The sequence below is a fragment of the Engraulis encrasicolus genome, chromosome 5 (assembly GCF_034702125.1).
Source record: "Engraulis encrasicolus isolate BLACKSEA-1 chromosome 5, IST_EnEncr_1.0, whole genome shotgun sequence".
Taxonomy (NCBI): domain Eukaryota; kingdom Metazoa; phylum Chordata; class Actinopteri; order Clupeiformes; family Engraulidae; genus Engraulis; species Engraulis encrasicolus.
The window spans coordinates 2,764,796-2,782,079 of record NC_085861.1 but is presented as its reverse complement, the minus strand read 5'-3'; the positions used below and the strand labels follow the sequence as shown (position 1 = coordinate 2,782,079).

The following is a 17,284-nucleotide window of genomic DNA, read 5'->3' as shown; positions in this document are numbered from 1 at the left end:
GCCAGTTATAATTTTTGTGTTATTATGCCCGTAGGTCATATCGAGTGTCCGGCGTACCCAACTGAGCTGGTCATAGCGCTGGACATGTCTCAGGACATGACCCCTGAGGCGTTTGAAAACATGCGTGCCGTCGCAAAGAACTTGCTGGAGGACGTGGCCATCGCTGAAAGCAACTGCCCCAGGGGTGCGCGGGTGGCTGTCGTGTCCTTCAGCTCCAGCGTCAAGTACCTCGTTCGGTTCTCCGACTACCACCAGAAGAAACATCTCCTCACAGAGATCGACAACATTGCCCTCGAGCGCACATCCAATGGCCGCAACACAGGTGCTGCCATGCGCTTCGTGGCCAGGCACGTCTTCAAACGCACCAGGAAGGGTTTGATGATGAGGAAGGTGGCCATCTTCATCACCAACGGGGCGTCACAGGATGTCAAGTCCATCAACACCGGAATCCTGGAGCTGAAAGCCAACGACATTCACACCGCTGTCGTTGGCTTCAAGAACGTTCCCAACATCATGGAAGCATTAGAGGTAAGTCGGTAATCTAATGCCGGGCATACACTGCTATTTTGCGACTGCAACTGACTTTTCGGGAATCGGGACAATTTTTGGCTCAATCGGAGGTCAATTGCGAGCCTTGCATTTTGTACTGTACATGGGGTAACGACAAGCGACTTCACCTCGCGACCAACTTGCGATTAGTTGCAAACCAAGGAAGGTGGGTTAACTATGCCAAACCAAGGGAGGTGGGTTAACTATGCCGTTTGAAAACGGTATTTGTTATCTTCTTGGTCAGATCAGAATCTCGGCACTTGATCTGAAAGTCGATGAAAATCGGGCTAATGTTTTGTCGTCTGAAAGCCTTGTAAGACCGAGAATGCTCCTTTGTATTTTCTTACTTTTCTTACTTTTTCCAATAATCTTAGATATTGGGGGTGAAGTATTCACTCCAAGATAAGGGGTTAATCATGCAATTCTGTCTGCAATAGCATGCATCATCATAAGAAAGCATATGTATTCAACCTCCCTTCAATATTATGCAGGCTGACGAATCCAGAAGCTTTATCGTGAAACTGGTTGAAAGTGCTCAAGACATGAGACCGCAGCTGAGAGAGATCCAAAGCTGTATAATATGCTACGGTACGGTGTGCTACTTCTTGCCTATTTCTACGTATTATGCTATTCATGTGCTTTTTCTATTTGCTTTCTATGTTTTTTCTTTATATGCATTGGTATGCTGGTCTTTGTGTTAGACTTATTTTTTTATTTGTTAAATGATGACCCTCTATACCAGGGGTATTCAATTAAATGTCAGTTTTTAAAATTCCTCCCAGTAAAGGGCCGAACTATACGTATGTATTATGGTTGCCGACTGTCAATGAAAAAAAAAATGGGAGACTTAATTGAAGTTGAGTCCAGAGGGTCCAGATAGTTTTGCATTTCTTAGATGTAATTTCCTGTATTTTTAAGTCCCGTGTTCCATTTCAGCACGATAACGGAACCCATACTTTTATGACTAAATTCCGAAAAACGAGGGACTTGTAGGGGGCCAGAACCTTGCTGTCCAAGGGCCGCATCTGGCCCCAGGGCCACCATTTGAATAGCCATGCTCTATACTCTTATGTATGTGGAAGAGAGGCACTGCAGCACTTTACCCTGACTATTAACCCATTGATGCCTGACATTGCGTTGCGCAACATTGGCCCTGGCGCCTGGAGCTGCATTACGCAACTTTCAGGCTCATGAGATTTGGGACAACTTTATGAAAAATCTCTGTTTGTTTGAGAGATGAATGAACACATTCTAATGAAAGATGAAGGTCTTAGCATTTAAATGCAACTTGCATATTTCTATGTGCTTCAGAAGCTGAGATATTTCGATTTTTATAGGCTGAGTGTAGCTTTCCTTAAATAGGGCTCAGGCATTCAGCAGCCGTTTTTGCAGGTGCCTTAGGCGTCAATGGGTTAACCAATCAGAGAAGGCCTGGTTGTAGGTTTAACCAATCACAGAGGGCCTGGTTGCAGGTTTAACCAATCAGAGAAGGCCTGGTTAGGTTAACTTCACGTTAGAGTAATTTCCCTCTCAACAGTGTTGTAAATACTCTATCTGGACTGATATACTGTACAGTAAGTCTACTCTGACAAAGTAGCCTCAGCCTTGGGCCATTGCAACTTTGGTGACAGTAAGGTTATAACATAGCCTCTTAACTGACAACCCTATTTTTTCACGGTGTGAAACCCTTGTCTTCTCTCATTTCAGACCCTTGCAAGGCTGACTCGGTGTGCTCCGATAGGAACAAGACTCCAGCGCCTGTGGAGGTCAACATGGACCTGGCTGTGCTGGTGGACGGCTCCCGCAGCGTCCAAGCAGACCAGTACGCCGGCGTTAAGGAGCTCCTGGGTTCAGTGGTAGAGCAGATCGCCTTGAGCAGCCAGCCGTCCAAGTCTGATAGGCGGGCCAGAATCGCCCTCTACCAACAAGTTTCCGGCTCATACGCGCCCACAGAAGGACAGATGCCTGTCCAACAGGAGTTCGACTTCATGGCGTACCAGAACAGCGATGCGATGAAGAGTCACATTTTCCAGAGCATGCAGCAGCTCGGTGGGTCCTCGGGGTTGGGATACGCACTGGAGTGGGTCATCACCAGAGGTCTCCTGACCGCCGCAAAGCCACGGCAGAACAAAATGGTTCTGGTCGTCGTCGGTGGGGAAACAAGCTATTGGGATAGAGCACGGCTGGAATTCGCCTCCAGGTTAGCAAGGTGTCAGGGCGTGGTGGTGTTCACGCTGACTGTAGGCGACCACTTCAACAGCACACAGGTGGAGGAACTTGCTAGCCTTCCCTTGGAGCAACATCTGGTCCACTTGGGAGACGTGAAGCAACAGGAGCAGGATTATGCCAAGCGCTTCATACACACGTTCTTGGCCTTCGTCAAGAGTAAGGAATTCCAAATAACGAATCAGTAGCACTTCCTCGCAGAAAACTTTAAAAATACTGTAAAGAACTTTTATGTGTTAAAGTGATACTGTCCCATTTTTGGAAATGAGCTTATTTTACACCTCCCCTTGAGTTAAATGATTGGGTTTTACCTTTCTCCAGTACTTTCAGCCGTTCTCTGAGTCTCTGAGTACCGCAGTGCACATTTTACCTCCAAGCTAGCAGTTAACATGGAGTCCTATGAGACCAGTTAGCCGCCAGCTGGTCTCATAGGACTCGATGTTAACTGCTAGCGTGGAGGTAAAATTTGCACTGCCATACTCGGAGAATGGTTGAAAGTACAGGAGAAAGGTAAAACCAAATCATTTAACTCGAGGGGAGGTGTAATTAAATGTATTAATTTTTGGGCATTAGCTGTGGTTGTAGCCTACCCCATCGTCTGTTTGAACCCCAAATAACGTCATTGCCCCTTATGCTTATATTCTCACAGAGGGAGTGAACACATACCCTCCGTCTACCATGAAGCAGGCGTGTCGGGACTTCCAGCAGCAGCAGCAGTCCAACTTGGGCGTCCTGGAAGCAGCGGAGCGGCACGTGGACAGGTGACCCTCCTCAGGGGCGCTGCCAGAAATGTTGGGCCCCATGAAAGATTAAAGTTTTGGGGCCCCTTAAGGGCCCCTCTCAGTGCCTAGAAAATATTTGTTTAATACTTAGTAAACTTTCATGTAAAGATCAAATTTGGCAATAGGCAGCCCAGTTTCAATGAGCAGCATAGTTGCAGTACCTTTTTTGACCATTTCCTGCACAGTGTCCCTTTAAGTGCCCCTCTCAGTGCTTGGGCCCTTAGAATCTGTACCACTCCCCCCCCCCCTCCAGCGGCCCCCATGACCCTCCTTCACCTACAACCCTTAAGTTAACAGAAGACAGAATATACTGTATATTTTAAAAATATATTATATGTTATTTCATGGTTACTTTTTATGAACAAACAATTCAACAAATTGTGTCGGGATTGCCACACCTTTTGGCATTGACATGTGTGTTGGGATTGGGCTGCTATCTATGCTGTCATTGTTAAGATGTTTCCACACACTATCAAACATTTTCCATTTCAGACTCCAAAATGGCTTTGAACAGGTTAACAGCCACATCCCACCGTTATAATTGCACCAGGCTACCAGTAGAGGGTGCCATTGCACCATTTGAAAGAATTGAACTAAATTGTGCTGTAAGCTCTGCTGGTACACAGTAGCTTCTTTTTAACACCAAGTAGATGTCCCTTCTCTGAAACACCATAAAACCCATTAAACTGCTCAGAAATGTCAAATGTTATGCCCACTGACTGAATAAATGAAGCGAAGGACAGCACTCTTCAGATTTCTTTTGTTTATTCGCGTGGGCGAATAAACAAAAAAGAAATCTGAAGAGTGCTGTCCTTCGCTTCATTTATTCATTCAAGTTTTTGTGGGATTCAGCACCCAGTTAAGAATTGTTAAGTAGCCTATTTAGGCGATAGTGTGAGCGCGTCTTCTCCACTTTTTGATGCCCACTGACTGTGCATAGAGTTACGTTACGTCCTTATTAGTGCATATGTGGCTTGAGGCAGACTATGTCCATACTGTCCTATGTCCATGTATGAGTACTGTCTATGTCTATAGTATACTGTCTATGTCCTTACCTAGATTAGTCTATGTCTGCATGGGAAAGCAAGAAATGTAATTTCAAATTCTTTGTATGACCAGTGCATGTAAAGAAATTGACAATAAAACCAACTTGATTTAGATGTACTGTATGAAAATAACTTAACCCTCTCTCTCAGATTCACAAAAGTAAATTGTAATTCATGCCTCGTTGTGTTAGTGTTACATGGGCAACATCCGGCTTTGAAGAGACGGTGGATGGGACTTTTGAGGAGCAGGAAGAGGAAGAGGAGTACTTGGAACAGACGGGGCTTGACCAGCCAGGGGAAGCTCAGACGGGACATGGGGTCCAACACAGCATCGGCCGCGGAGACGCAGACGGTAACGGCTCAGCTCCGAACTCTGTCTCTCTCTTTACCCTCAACAGACGGTAGCAATTTTACTCCCAGAGCTCTGTCTCATTTAGAGATGTAGCCTTCTGAGTTAAAGGTGGGGTTGCAGGTATGACATCACGTTGGGGGAACTCCCCCAGGATTATAAGGTTCTCCATAGACTCCTATGAGCCTGCGGAACCCCCAACGTGATGTCATAATAGTACATTTTCTTAAAATGGTTAACCTGCAACCCCACTTTTAAGGGCAGATTATAGTTCAGCAACTGCGCCCGTTGGTTCTGGTCGCTAATCACTGTTGATGTTATAGATCTGCGTCAGGCTTGTACTATTACCTTGACCGCAGCCCAGATTTCTGCCAGACCGCACCCCCTCTGCTCTTTGTCTCGTCTACCTTCTCTTCAATACTCTTCATTCAGCAGCAGAAGAATACACAGGGCCGCCATCTTGTAAGCCCATTCAGGTCATATATACAGTGCCCTCCATTATTATTGGCACCCCTGGTTGAGATGTGTTTTTTAGCTTCCAATTATTATTATTTTTCTCTAAATAATATGTGACCTTAATGGAAAAAAAGAGAAAAATCCAACCTTCAATACAAGTGCATTTATTCAGTGGGGAAAAAATCCCACATAAAGAAATAATTATTTGACATCAAATAATGTGTGTCACAATTATTAGCACCCCTGTTGTTAATATTTTGTACAACCCCCTTTTGCCAACAAAACAGCACCTAATCTTCTCCTATAATGTTTCACAAGATGGGAAAAGACAGAAAGAGGGATCTTCAGCCATTCCTCTTTGCAGAATCTCTCTAAATCATCCAGAGACCTGGGTCCTCTCCTCTGTACTCTCCTCTTCAGCTCACCCCACAGGTTCTCAATGGGGTTGAGGTCTGGGGACTGAGATGGCCATGGGAGGAGCTTGATTTTGTGTCTGGTTAACCATTTCTGTGTAGATTTGGCCATATGTTTAGGGTCATTGTCTTGCTGAAAGACCCAGTGACGACCCATCTTCAGCTTTTTGGCAGAGGGCAACAGATTTTGATTTAAAATGTCCTGGTATTTCAAAGCATTCATGATGCCATGCACCCTAACAAGCTTCCCAGGGCCTTTGGAAGCTAAACAGCCCCACAGCATCACTGACCCACCCCCATACTTCACAGTGGGTATGAGGTGCTTTTCAGCATGCGCATCTTTCGTGGCACGCCAGACCCACTTAGAGTGTTTGTTGCCAAAAAGCTCAATCTTGGTCTCATCTGACCAAAGCACACGGTCCCAGTTGAAGCCCCAATACCGCTGGGCGAACTCCAGACGTTTGCGTTTATGATTGTGGGCGAGGAAAGGTTTTCTCCGTGCATGCCTCCCAAACAGCTTGTTGGTGTGTAGACAGCGCCTGATGGTTGATTTGGAGACTTTGTGACCCCAGGATGCTACCATTTGTTGTAATTCTGTAACAGTGAGATTTCTCTTACCGTCCTCCTCACTGTGCGTGGTGGCAAAATAAACTTGGGTCCTCATCCAGGCTTGTTTACCACTGTTCCAGTTGTTTTGAACTTCTTAATTATTCCTCTCACAGTAGATATGGGCAGCTGCAGTTGAGTGGCAATCTTCTTGTAGCCTCTGCCTGACCTGTGAAGGTCGACGCACATCTGCCTCACTTGTATGCTGTGTTCCTTTGTCTTTCCCATGTTTAAGAGTGGATAAGAGAAATGGCCTCGGTGTCACGTCATATTTATACCCCAGGGAAACAGGAAGTGATGAATTACTAATTAAATGTTCCTACATACTCTGGTAAACTTTGTAAACTACTGTAGAAATGACAGAAATGCTTCAATTATATTTATCTCCTGGGAATTGTTAAGGGTGCCAATAATTGTGGAACAGGTGATTTAATGAAAAATAATTATTTTTTAGTCAGGGATTTTTTTTATTTTCCTACAATTCATTTGAGTTGAAGGCTACATTTTCCTAAAATTTTCAGTGTGACAGTATTCTTCTGCAATAAACACTGAATTTATTTTAAGGCTTTTAACACATCTCAACCAGGGGTGCCAATAATTATGGAGGGCACTGTATATAAAAAACGACACTAAATATTCATGCTTCCTCGGACATCATTAAAAATGGAATAAGTTAGCCAAGTCAATTTATTGACTAAAAGTGCTGATTTAATATTGTATAATAAATGTATTTTACTAAATAATATATAGGCTGGCAACATCTTACCACCAGATAAAATAAACTATTTAAAATAAATCATAAGAACATGTCAACATAAATAACATTCCCTCCTACATAAATTCTTAGAAAACCCTAAAATAAATGAGTTTGAAGTGACGTCATCTTGAATATATTGCACAGTATAGTTTAGTTTGCACGTTTTAACACACCTACATGTTGATTGAGTTTGCTGCATGGTATAAGAATGAATGTAAACCTGATTGTCTTGTTTTCAGCTGTTCAGTGCGATCTGAGTATGGACGCTGGCCGGTTCTGTGAAAAGTATGAGCAGAAGTGGTTTTATAACACAGAACTCGGTGCATGCTCGCCCTTCTGGTATGGCGGTTGCGACGGTAACAGCAATCGCTTTAACTCGGAAACCGAATGCTTCCAGACATGCGTTGCGCACAGTAAGTTAACTACCTCTCACCCAATAATCATAACCTATCAATAACCCATAACCATAACCTTGAACCTATAATCATGACCTTGAACCTAGAAGCACAATCCTGGCCCCATAACCATGCCCTTGACCCCATGACTGACTAAACAGAGACTAAACGACTTTGAATCACATCATGGAAAACCATGCGCATGCCAACTAAACAATTAACACACGAATAACTAAACCAAAAAAACCCTGTTGATCCTAATAATGTCAGAAAAATAGCATGCCGCATGTAATGATTGAACTATCAATGTTGAAATGACAGCACTTGCATGAATGTTTGTAAATAATGTGAAACTGTAAATAATATCTTCATAATTGAAATAATATTTTAACTATTTCCAGGGACATGTGTCGTCCCTCTTCACATGGCTGAATGAAATCAAATACAGTATATAATACAGTGCTCTGAAGTTAATTTACCTTTGCAGTCTGTGTTGTTTTTGTTGGTTTGTGTGTGTGTTTGTTTGTTTGCTTGCTTGTTTTGTTTGTGTTAACAGTTTTGTTGTGGTTTGTGCTCACAGAGCTAGACGTGCTGCCGCAGAAAGAGGATCCGGCGGTAGTGCAAGGTAGTGGGAAAACAGCAACCGGCTCATACGCTTTTATTATTGTCCACCAAAACAAAACTAAAATCCTTATTATAAAATGACATCTCTCAATGAAATAAAATGTACTGTATGCTGTCCACTCACTAATTTGATCTTAAAGGGACACTGTGCAGGAAATGGTCAAAAAAGGTACTGCAACTGTGCTGCTCATTGAAATTGGGCTGCCTATTGCCAAATTTGATCTGTACATGAAAGTTTACTAAGTATTAAACAAATATTTTCTAGTATGGTCCAAGTACAGTCATTTTTGCAGCTAAAAATGGCTATTTTTGGAAATTCAAAATGGCGGACCATGGAGAAGATCCCCCTTTTCATGTATGAAAAGTGCAATTTTTCCAGTCATAATGAAAACTTAGAATTTGATGCTGGTGGTAAGTATTCATGAAAAAGGTAACATTAGTGAATGGGCAGCATGAATTCTGGAAATAAACAACTAAAAATCTCACACAGTGTCCCTTTAAATAGTTCCACACCGGACCTTTAAGAATGAGATGCATGGGCTTGCATGCCCATGGGGACCCTGGTTCGAATCCGGACGGGGTCATTTCCCAACCCTACCCCATCTCTCTCCACATTCACTTCCTGTCACTCTCCACTGTCCTATCTGCAATAAAGGCAAAAAGCCCATGAAAAAAAGAAGAATGAGATGCAGATCAAGAAGATTTAGAATGACCAAAAATAACATCTAATATAATAAACACCCATTCTTAATGTTTTTAAGTACGCTGTACGCACTGTGCATTGCGATGAGAGAGCTGACACCCTGGCCTGGTCGTGATGGTCTCCCTCTCCTCCTCCTCCTCCTCCTCCTCCTCCTCCTCCTCCTCTATATTCCTCCTCCTCCTCCTCCTCCTCCTCCTCTATATTCCTCCTCCTCCTCCTCCTCTATATTCCTCCTCCTCCTCCTCCTCCTCCTCCTCCTCCTCCTCTTCCTCCTCCTCCTCCTCCTCCTCCTCCTCATCTTCCTCTTCCTCCTCCTCCTCCTCCTCCTTTGCAGACGTGTGCTCCCTAAAGCAGGACGAGGGCTCCTGTCGGGACTTCAAGCTCATGTGGTACCACGACACCGTGCAGAACGAGTGCCGGCAGTTCTGGTACGGAGGCTGCGGCGGCAACGGCAACCGCTTCCCGACCAGAACCGAGTGCGAGGCGCAGTGCCTGAGGATACGCTGAGGACTTGTCAACAAGCGCTCGCTTTGAGGAGCCAAACCAAAGAGGAAACAATATGAAGAGCTCTTTTCCAAAACGCTACATCCACCATTTTTGACTTTTTGCATTTTAATATTGGAATTGACAGTTAAGAAGTCCCATAATCTATATGTGAATTCTTGCCATTCAAATGTTTTCAGAACATACTTTTTTAAACCTCTATGAAATGCATTTTGCAATGCAATTCAATGGAAAGCCCAATAGAAAAATGTCAATTTCCCAACATTCTATAAACTGGATATATCTCATTTTGGAAAAGAGCTCTTCAAATGCTTTTTGTTGTAGAGCTTATCCAGAGACCCACACCATTGGTACTGTGCCAAGAGTGTGGGTAGAATTTTTTCTAGTCTTTTTTTGATTTGTTGCCATTTTAGTGAATTATTTCCTGGGACCATGGGACATTGGGTTGGCTGATAAGCCAGTATGAGGTAAATATGTTTTCACATGTGAGCTGGCGAAAACCTTGAAAAATAGATTGTCTTTGTTTTTTTTTTCATCACAAACAATTTGTTACCCACACCAGCCTATAGTACGATTGTGGGGTACACAGGGGCGCTGCCAGAAATGTTGGGCCCCATGAAAGATTTGAATTTTGGACCCCCTTAAGGGCCCCTCTCAGTGCTTGGGCCCTCTTAAGGGCCCCTATCAGTGCTTGGGCCCTTAGAATCTGTACCACTTCCCCCCCCTAGCGGCCCCCATGGGGGTACTATAAGCCATAGGAAAACAAAATCAGCAGTAAATGTCATATAACCTCTGCATTAGACTTACCCTCCTGAAAAGTGTCCTGTAGTTAAAACAACAATGGCATATTTGTATCAAAGTGTCCACTGTTCATGAAAGTGTGAAAGTGTTAAGCAGACAATTGCAGCAAGGCATTGCAAAGATGTTCTAGGTGCTTGGGGCGCAATGCCTCATGGGTAATTCCATTAACTGCTTTGTTGTTTGCGACGCAATTCCCCATTAGGAACTAACCTAAGTTGCTAACTAGCTAGCAGCTACACTTTCGAGAAACCCACACCCCATATTAGGATTTAACTGTGACAAGGATTCGGATTCTATAATGGCAGTGCAACAAAAGGGGCGATACACTACTGACTGCCTTAGTCCAAGTTGCATTTATCCTTTAGTTCATTACATGGAAAAAGAGTTGGTGAAGTTCATTATTACTTTTAAGTGATACCGTACCATTTCTGGAAATAAGATGATTTTTTTGCCTTCCCTGGAGTTAAATGAAATGATTAACGATAGGGACACGTAGACGTGAATTTGGCCAAGCAGCGCGAACTTCACCATTCATTAGTATGAGGGAGGTAATATTTGTAATGTAATATTATGCAAATGAGTAGGGAATTTCGCCTGTGGCGGCCAATCAAATCAACAACATAAACGTTTCATACCATTTGCTTCGCCGTGGCGACCTGATGACAGTTGAGCTGTCAGAATGGAACACTGAATTTTGCCTCTCTTCGCCTCGCTCGTTTCGCCTGCTATATGTCCCTATCGTTAGAGTTACCTTCCTCCTGTTCTCCATCCTCTCTCTTAGTCTGGTAATGCAAACTCTACATAACACATCATTTCTATATATAGCTAGCTGCTAGTTGGTCTCATAGGTCCAAATGCTAATAGCTAGCTTGGAGCTAGAGGTAACATAAGATCATCAGACCGAGGGAACAGGAGAAAGATACATCTCAAGTATTCAACTCTAAGGGAGGTGTAAAATGTCCAGAAATAGTGCGGCTTCACTTTAAGGTCCTGGTCGTTTTTCAAGTTGATAATTGAATGAAAAGCTTGTTTAGGGTCATGGGTTTTTGGGGATGGGGAGAGATGATTAGCCACAGGAGGGGGTGTCTTAAAAACGTCAACTGAATGTACTGTACTTCCTCAACATTTTCACTGTCCTTTGTCTTTTTGTTTCTGACATTGTCATTCGGTGCTGACTGTTTCATTTGGCTTATGTTTGCGGCCACTTCAAATTTATAAAATGCACTTTTCTTGTTTTTTTTTGTTAAGCTGCATTTCTGTAATGATGTAGCTGTACCAAACAATTCGGCCTAAAGCACTAATGGTAAAGATTTTTATTTTTTTTGCAAACCGGGCCATGCTCCTGACAAATTCACAATGACAGTGTGTTATAATAATGTACTGCATTTAGTAAGTATTATGGGTACGTGAAAAGAGTGAAAATGTGTTATGTCAGTAAAAGCTGTTTCACAATGAACCGTAACTGTACGTGAGATTTGTTTCTGATGGATGTCATGAGCAAATGTTTTGGTGTACTTACAGTGGTGCTCATATGTTTTCATACCCCAGCAGAATATACGCTTTTTTGCCGATTTCTCACAAAATATGAAGGATTACACAAAACCTTTTTTTTCACTCATTGCTAGTGACTGGCTTAAGATATTTATTAGCAATCTTCTGTGTTTACTCTTTCAAAAGCATGACCACAACCCAAACTACCCAAATTACCCTGTTCAAAAGTTTACATACCCTCGTTTCTGATGCTGAATATGGGCCTGTTTAACATCAGGGACCGCTCTAAATTGTTTGTGGTAGTTTTGGATAAGGCTCTTAACTTTCTCAGATGACAAAACAGTACATTCTTCCTGGCAGAATGGTTGTTTCCTATAATATCTTTTGGTGTCTTGCTGGTACCTCTCATTTGAGGTTTCCCCTGAATGGCTCAATGATGTTGAGATCAGGAGAGTGAGATGGTCGCTCAAAAACTTAATTTTATTCTTTCTGAAGCTAATGACTGGTTGCTTTGGCTTTCTGTGTTGAAAGAGTATGCTTTTGAAAGAGTAAACACTGAATATTGCTAATAAATGTCTTAAGCCAGTCACTAGCAATGAGTGAAAAAAAATGTTTTGAGTAATTCTTCATATTTTGTGAGAAATTGCAGAGAAAGCGTATATTCTGCTGGGGTATGTAAACATATGAGCACCACTGTATGGCCATTCAAACATGGCTTCACTGCACAAATCATTGCACATCATGCAGAGTCATTTAGGGAATCCTCATGTCCAATAGACTTAATGTTTCTTCAAGCATACAATTCACCATACAATTAAACTTCATTTTCATTCATGCTGTATCCGCCATTGCTCAATTCAGCTCGCGCACCCCCTTGTGGCAGGCCACGCACCCCCAGGTGTGCACGCACCACAGTTTGGCAAACCCTGACTTATGAGATAAATAGGATCCCAAACTGTGCTGGGTCCTGCCAAATTTAGAGTAGAGTAGAGAGTACAGTACTTTTATTAATCCCGAGGAAAATTTAAGTGTCTGACAGCTTAGATACATGGATTACAAGACATAGACAAAGACCTAATACACATTATTGCACATTACAGTAAACATATTGCAAACTCTGAGCATAGCAAAAAAGCCTTACATCAGTTCACATACACACACCCACGCTCTCTCTCTAGCGCTCTCTCTGTCTCTCTGACACACACACACACTTAAACAAACACACACACACACACAAATAAACAAACACACACACTAACAAACACACACACATATTATCCTTTTATGAATATTTAAATAATAAACTAATACAAACAGGGTGCGATTGAGATAATCCCCCCCCCTTTACAAATCAGGGCACTGGGCAGTCATGGGTGAGTGGTTAGGGCGTCAGACTTGCATCCCAGAGGTTGCCGGTTTGACTCCCGACCCACCAGGTTGGTGGGGGGAGTAATCAACCAGTGCTCTCCCCCATCCTCCTCCATGACTGAGGTACCCTGAATATGGTAACGTCCCACCGCACTGCTCCCCATGGGGCGCCACTGAGGGCTGCCCCCTTGCACGGGTGAGGCATAAATGCAATTTCGTTGTGTGCAGTGTGCAGTGTTCACTTGTGTGCTGTGGAGTGCTGTGTCACAATGACAATGGGAGTTGGAGTTTCCCAATGGGCTTTCACTTTTCACTTTCAAATCACCCTTAATACTAGTATGACCAAAGAAGAGTACATTTTGCAGTTAAAAATGTCTATTTCTGGAAATTCAAAATGGCGGACAGTTATCCAACCCCAGTTTGAATCCGAGGCTGAATCTCAAATGGTGCACTTGTGCACCATGTTTAAGTGCGCATGCCGTATTAGTTACGCACTGAAACACAGTGCCCGAAGTGCACAAGTGTGCCATTTGAGATCCAGCCTAAGTCACGGCATGGCCAGTGTGGAGAATGGAACAGGCCCCCGGGTCACAGCATGGCTTTTCCACAGTGCACAGTGTGGAGAATGGAACAGGCCCCCGGGTCACAGTATGGCTTTTCATTTTAGTAGCGAAAGGTCAGAAGGGCACGATTGGAAAGAATTGTATGTTGTCTGGAGTTCCGACCTCGAGGTAGGAGGAAAGGAAAGACTCGAGGGCCTTAAACCAGGGGCCTGTGGATGGCCGTGATCGTATAGTAGGGTATTCAATTCAGGGCTTGACATTAACTTTTTTACCCACCGGCCACTGTGGCTAGTGGTTTTCCCTAGCCACTAGCGATTCAGGTATTCCACTAGCCACAGATGTTATATTGGGATTTTTTCTCTTTATCATGATAGTGTACATCTAACCTCAGAAGGTGCTAAAGCAAGACGAGTGTATAGCTTTCTACATGGAAGTATATCAAGCAAATAGTGTGCTACTGAGCTTTTTCTTGAACTCAGTAAATACAAACAATTGATACACAAGGAAAAAACAACAGAATATTTGATACGTATGTCATACCAAGGAATAAGCTGCCAGCCAAATTGGCTAGTGACACTGAAAGTATTACTAGCCACAGCCAACTTTTACCAGCATTTGGCCGGTTGGCAGGTGACAGTGTCAAGCCCTGATTCAATTAAAAGTCATCGAGGGCCAGTTTTTCCAAATTCCAGTAAAGGGGTCAGACACCGCAAGCAGCACGATGTCCGAGGTTAGGGTTCGAGACAAGCGGATAGCTTTCCAGACAGAACAGATATTCTCATCGCTTCTCTATTTCTTAGTAGCCTTTTGATGGTCTATTTATCAGACTGCTTCAGGTAAGATTTCACTCTCATGTGAATGCATTGATATCCCCAACCCGAAGTGTTGGTGACTGCAAATTATGCATAGCCACAGATAGCACACATAGGCCTATTTGTTTTCATTTTTGTTAGACCTTGTGGGAGGCCAGAAGCTTCAAGTTTGTCAGAGGACGCGCTCAACTTCTGGGAAAAAATGAATGACTATGGGTGCGCGATAAAAGGTATCAACTTAAAGAAGAAAAATCTGCACTCACAAGCTATGTCTCATTATTTATTTATAAATTATTATCACCATGTCCACAAGCAGACGCATTTCGGCGTTTCGGAGGTACCACGCACTGATGATGGTTTAAAGGCCGAAACGCGTCTGCTTGTGGACATAATAAATACTAAATAATAAAATAATAAAATGTGGTAATCTATAAATAAATAATGAGATGTAGCTTGTGGAGTCAGAAGCTTGCCATCCAAGGGCCTCATCTGGCCCCAGGGCCTCCATTTGAATAGCTCTCGTATAGTGGTTAGTACTCTGCGTTGTGGCCGCAGCAACCCCGGTCTCGTGTGTGTGTGTGTGTGTGTGTGTGTGTGTGTGTGTGTGTGTGTGTGTGTGTGTGTGTGTGTGTGTGTGTGTGTCACCTGATGTCACAGTGTACGGCTCCCAGGTCTCGTGTGCGTGTGCGTGTGTGTGTGTGTGTGTGTCACCTGATGTCACAGTGTACGGCTCCCAGGTCTCGTGTGTGTGTGTGTGTGTGTGTGTGTGTGTGTGTGTGTGTGTGTGTGTGTGTGTGTGTGTGTGTGTGTGTGTGTGTGTGTGTGTGTGTGTCACCTAATGTCACAGCTTGCTGCTACACCCTGTCGCTTGAATCGCATCGCCGCTGGTGTATTTCTGCGGTTACAGGTCTTGAATGCGTCCACTTGGTCTGGCCATGTAAGGTTAGGGTTAGGGCAGGGGTTCTGAAACTTTTTTGAACAAACGCCCCCTTGACCTCCTCATAAGCCTCCCAGTCCCAACGCCCCCTGGCCTCATCATAAGCCTGCCAATGCCCCCTTAGTATTGAAAAATACAATAGACTAATGCCCCCCAATGGTGACTAAGCCCCACCCCCCCTCGGTTGTGTCCTTCTCAACGCCCCCCTAGGGCACCCCAACGCCCCCTCGGGAAACACTAGGTTAGGGTTAGGGTTAGCCTTGGTGGGTCTCAAGCTGTCCCTTTGGCATACACCTACTTGGTGAGAAATGTCCTTCCCCTCAGCCAAGGTCCCATATGGTCTAGCGGTTAGGATTCCTGGTTTTCACCCAGGCGGCCCGGGTTCGACTCCCGGTATGGGAATTGCCTTTGGCCACCTGGACAAATTCCCCTGAGGAATACAAAGCAAGCAGAGACCATGGAGGTAGAACATTAGACATGGAGTGCGTTACAATATGCGACCTTGCATCCTCCACTTGTGCTTGTCTCCTCGTCCCACCTTCTGGCCCCTCCTCCGTGGAGAAAAAGATAAAGTTTCCCAGCTGTCAGCCTAGCCACAACAACTTTTGAGGGACTGTATTTCATTCACCATGCCAATTGCAAATGAGAAAGAGACTCTACAATTAAGCTTTTGCAAGATATTGAAATACAGGTATAATGCTGTTGTCAGTGATGTCATCATGCCATATTACTTCCTGGTACGAGGAGACAAGCACAAGTTATTTGGAGGTAGACTTGAGAAATGGAAATGAATGGAGAAGGGGGCCTCACCTCTGTGAAAAAAATGCTCAATAACATGAAAATGTCCATCAACACAATATACAAGGATAATTGTTGAAGTGTGTGAAGTGCTAAATATCTGCATAATTAATAATTATAAACTGATTTTTAAATGTATTTTATCAACTCATATGATTCACGTGATATGTAGCATGACATTGCAAATCTGGTCCTTGATTAATGTGTAACTTCATTTTCACACAGTTTTAATCCATGCTTTGACAGGGGTGGGTGTGTTCTCCATTAATTTGCATTGACTGAAGGTGCCTACCCACACTACCTACACAAGATGGAGGCTGCATGTGCTTTTTTCCAGTGCTGTCGCGGATTGCCGTGTCACCTCTAGTCTAATGTTCTACCTCTATTGTGGATGACTTGGCCTGTCGCGCCACCCATCGTTCTAGAACAAAACCAGCCTCCTCAGGATTCCCTAATCCACTTCCATGTCAAGATTCCCTAATCCCGTTAAGTCCCCACATTTGGGCTTGCATGCCCACCCACGGGAACCACGGTTCGAGTCCGGCTGGGGTCATTTCCCGATCCTCCCCCGTCTCTCTGTCCCATTCGCTTCCTGTTACCATCTTCAACTGTCCTGTCAAATAAAGGCATAAAAGCCCCTAAAAAATATATGAAAAAAGATTCCCTAATCCACTTCCATGTCAAGATTCCCTAATCCACTTCCATGTCAAGGTTGGGCAACTTTTTCATAACTGCCCGCTTTCATAGAAGTGCAATTTTCCCTGTCATGATAAATTTGATGGTGGTGATAAGTATTCATGAAAAGGTAACATTTGTGAATGGGCGGCAGCATGAATTCTGGAAATAAACTACAAGAAATAGTACAGTGGGTGCATTCCAATATGCTGCCTCACGTCCTCCCGTCCTCACTTGCGTGCTTGGGCCCTCATGGTGACGTCACCGACGACAGAAGTTTAATTCTAATGTCATTTTCTCATTTGCAATCGGGATGGTGAATGAAGAATAGTCCCCCAAAAGTTGTTTTGGCTAGACTGACATGACAGCAGCAGGGGAAACATTATTGTTTTCTCCATGGAGACGGGGCGTCATCAAAACGCACGGCCA

General features: G+C 43.8%; 1 protein-coding gene and 1 non-coding gene across 2 annotated transcripts in view; both read left to right on the top strand.

Moving 5' to 3' along the window:
- col6a4a (collagen, type VI, alpha 4a) overlaps positions 1-11,667 on the top strand; it is a 90,795-nt gene extending 79,128 nt beyond the window's left edge. Inside the window, exons 43-50 of the mRNA XM_063198406.1 lie at positions 35-528; positions 1,041-1,137; positions 2,257-2,934; positions 3,425-3,536; positions 4,795-4,955; positions 7,424-7,597; positions 8,160-8,204; positions 9,241-11,667. Of these exons, the coding sequence (XP_063054476.1) occupies positions 35-528; positions 1,041-1,137; positions 2,257-2,934; positions 3,425-3,536; positions 4,795-4,955; positions 7,424-7,597; positions 8,160-8,204; positions 9,241-9,413 (1,934 nt within the window). The 3' untranslated portion in view covers positions 9,414-11,667. The remainder of the gene's footprint in view (positions 1-34; positions 529-1,040; positions 1,138-2,256; positions 2,935-3,424; positions 3,537-4,794; positions 4,956-7,423; positions 7,598-8,159; positions 8,205-9,240) is intronic.
- A 4,045-nt stretch (positions 11,668-15,712) lies between these two features.
- On the top strand, positions 15,713-15,784 carry trnae-uuc (transfer RNA glutamic acid (anticodon UUC)). The gene has a single exon. It is a non-coding gene; the product is annotated as a tRNA-Glu (tRNA).
- Positions 15,785-17,284: the final 1,500 nt, after the last annotated feature.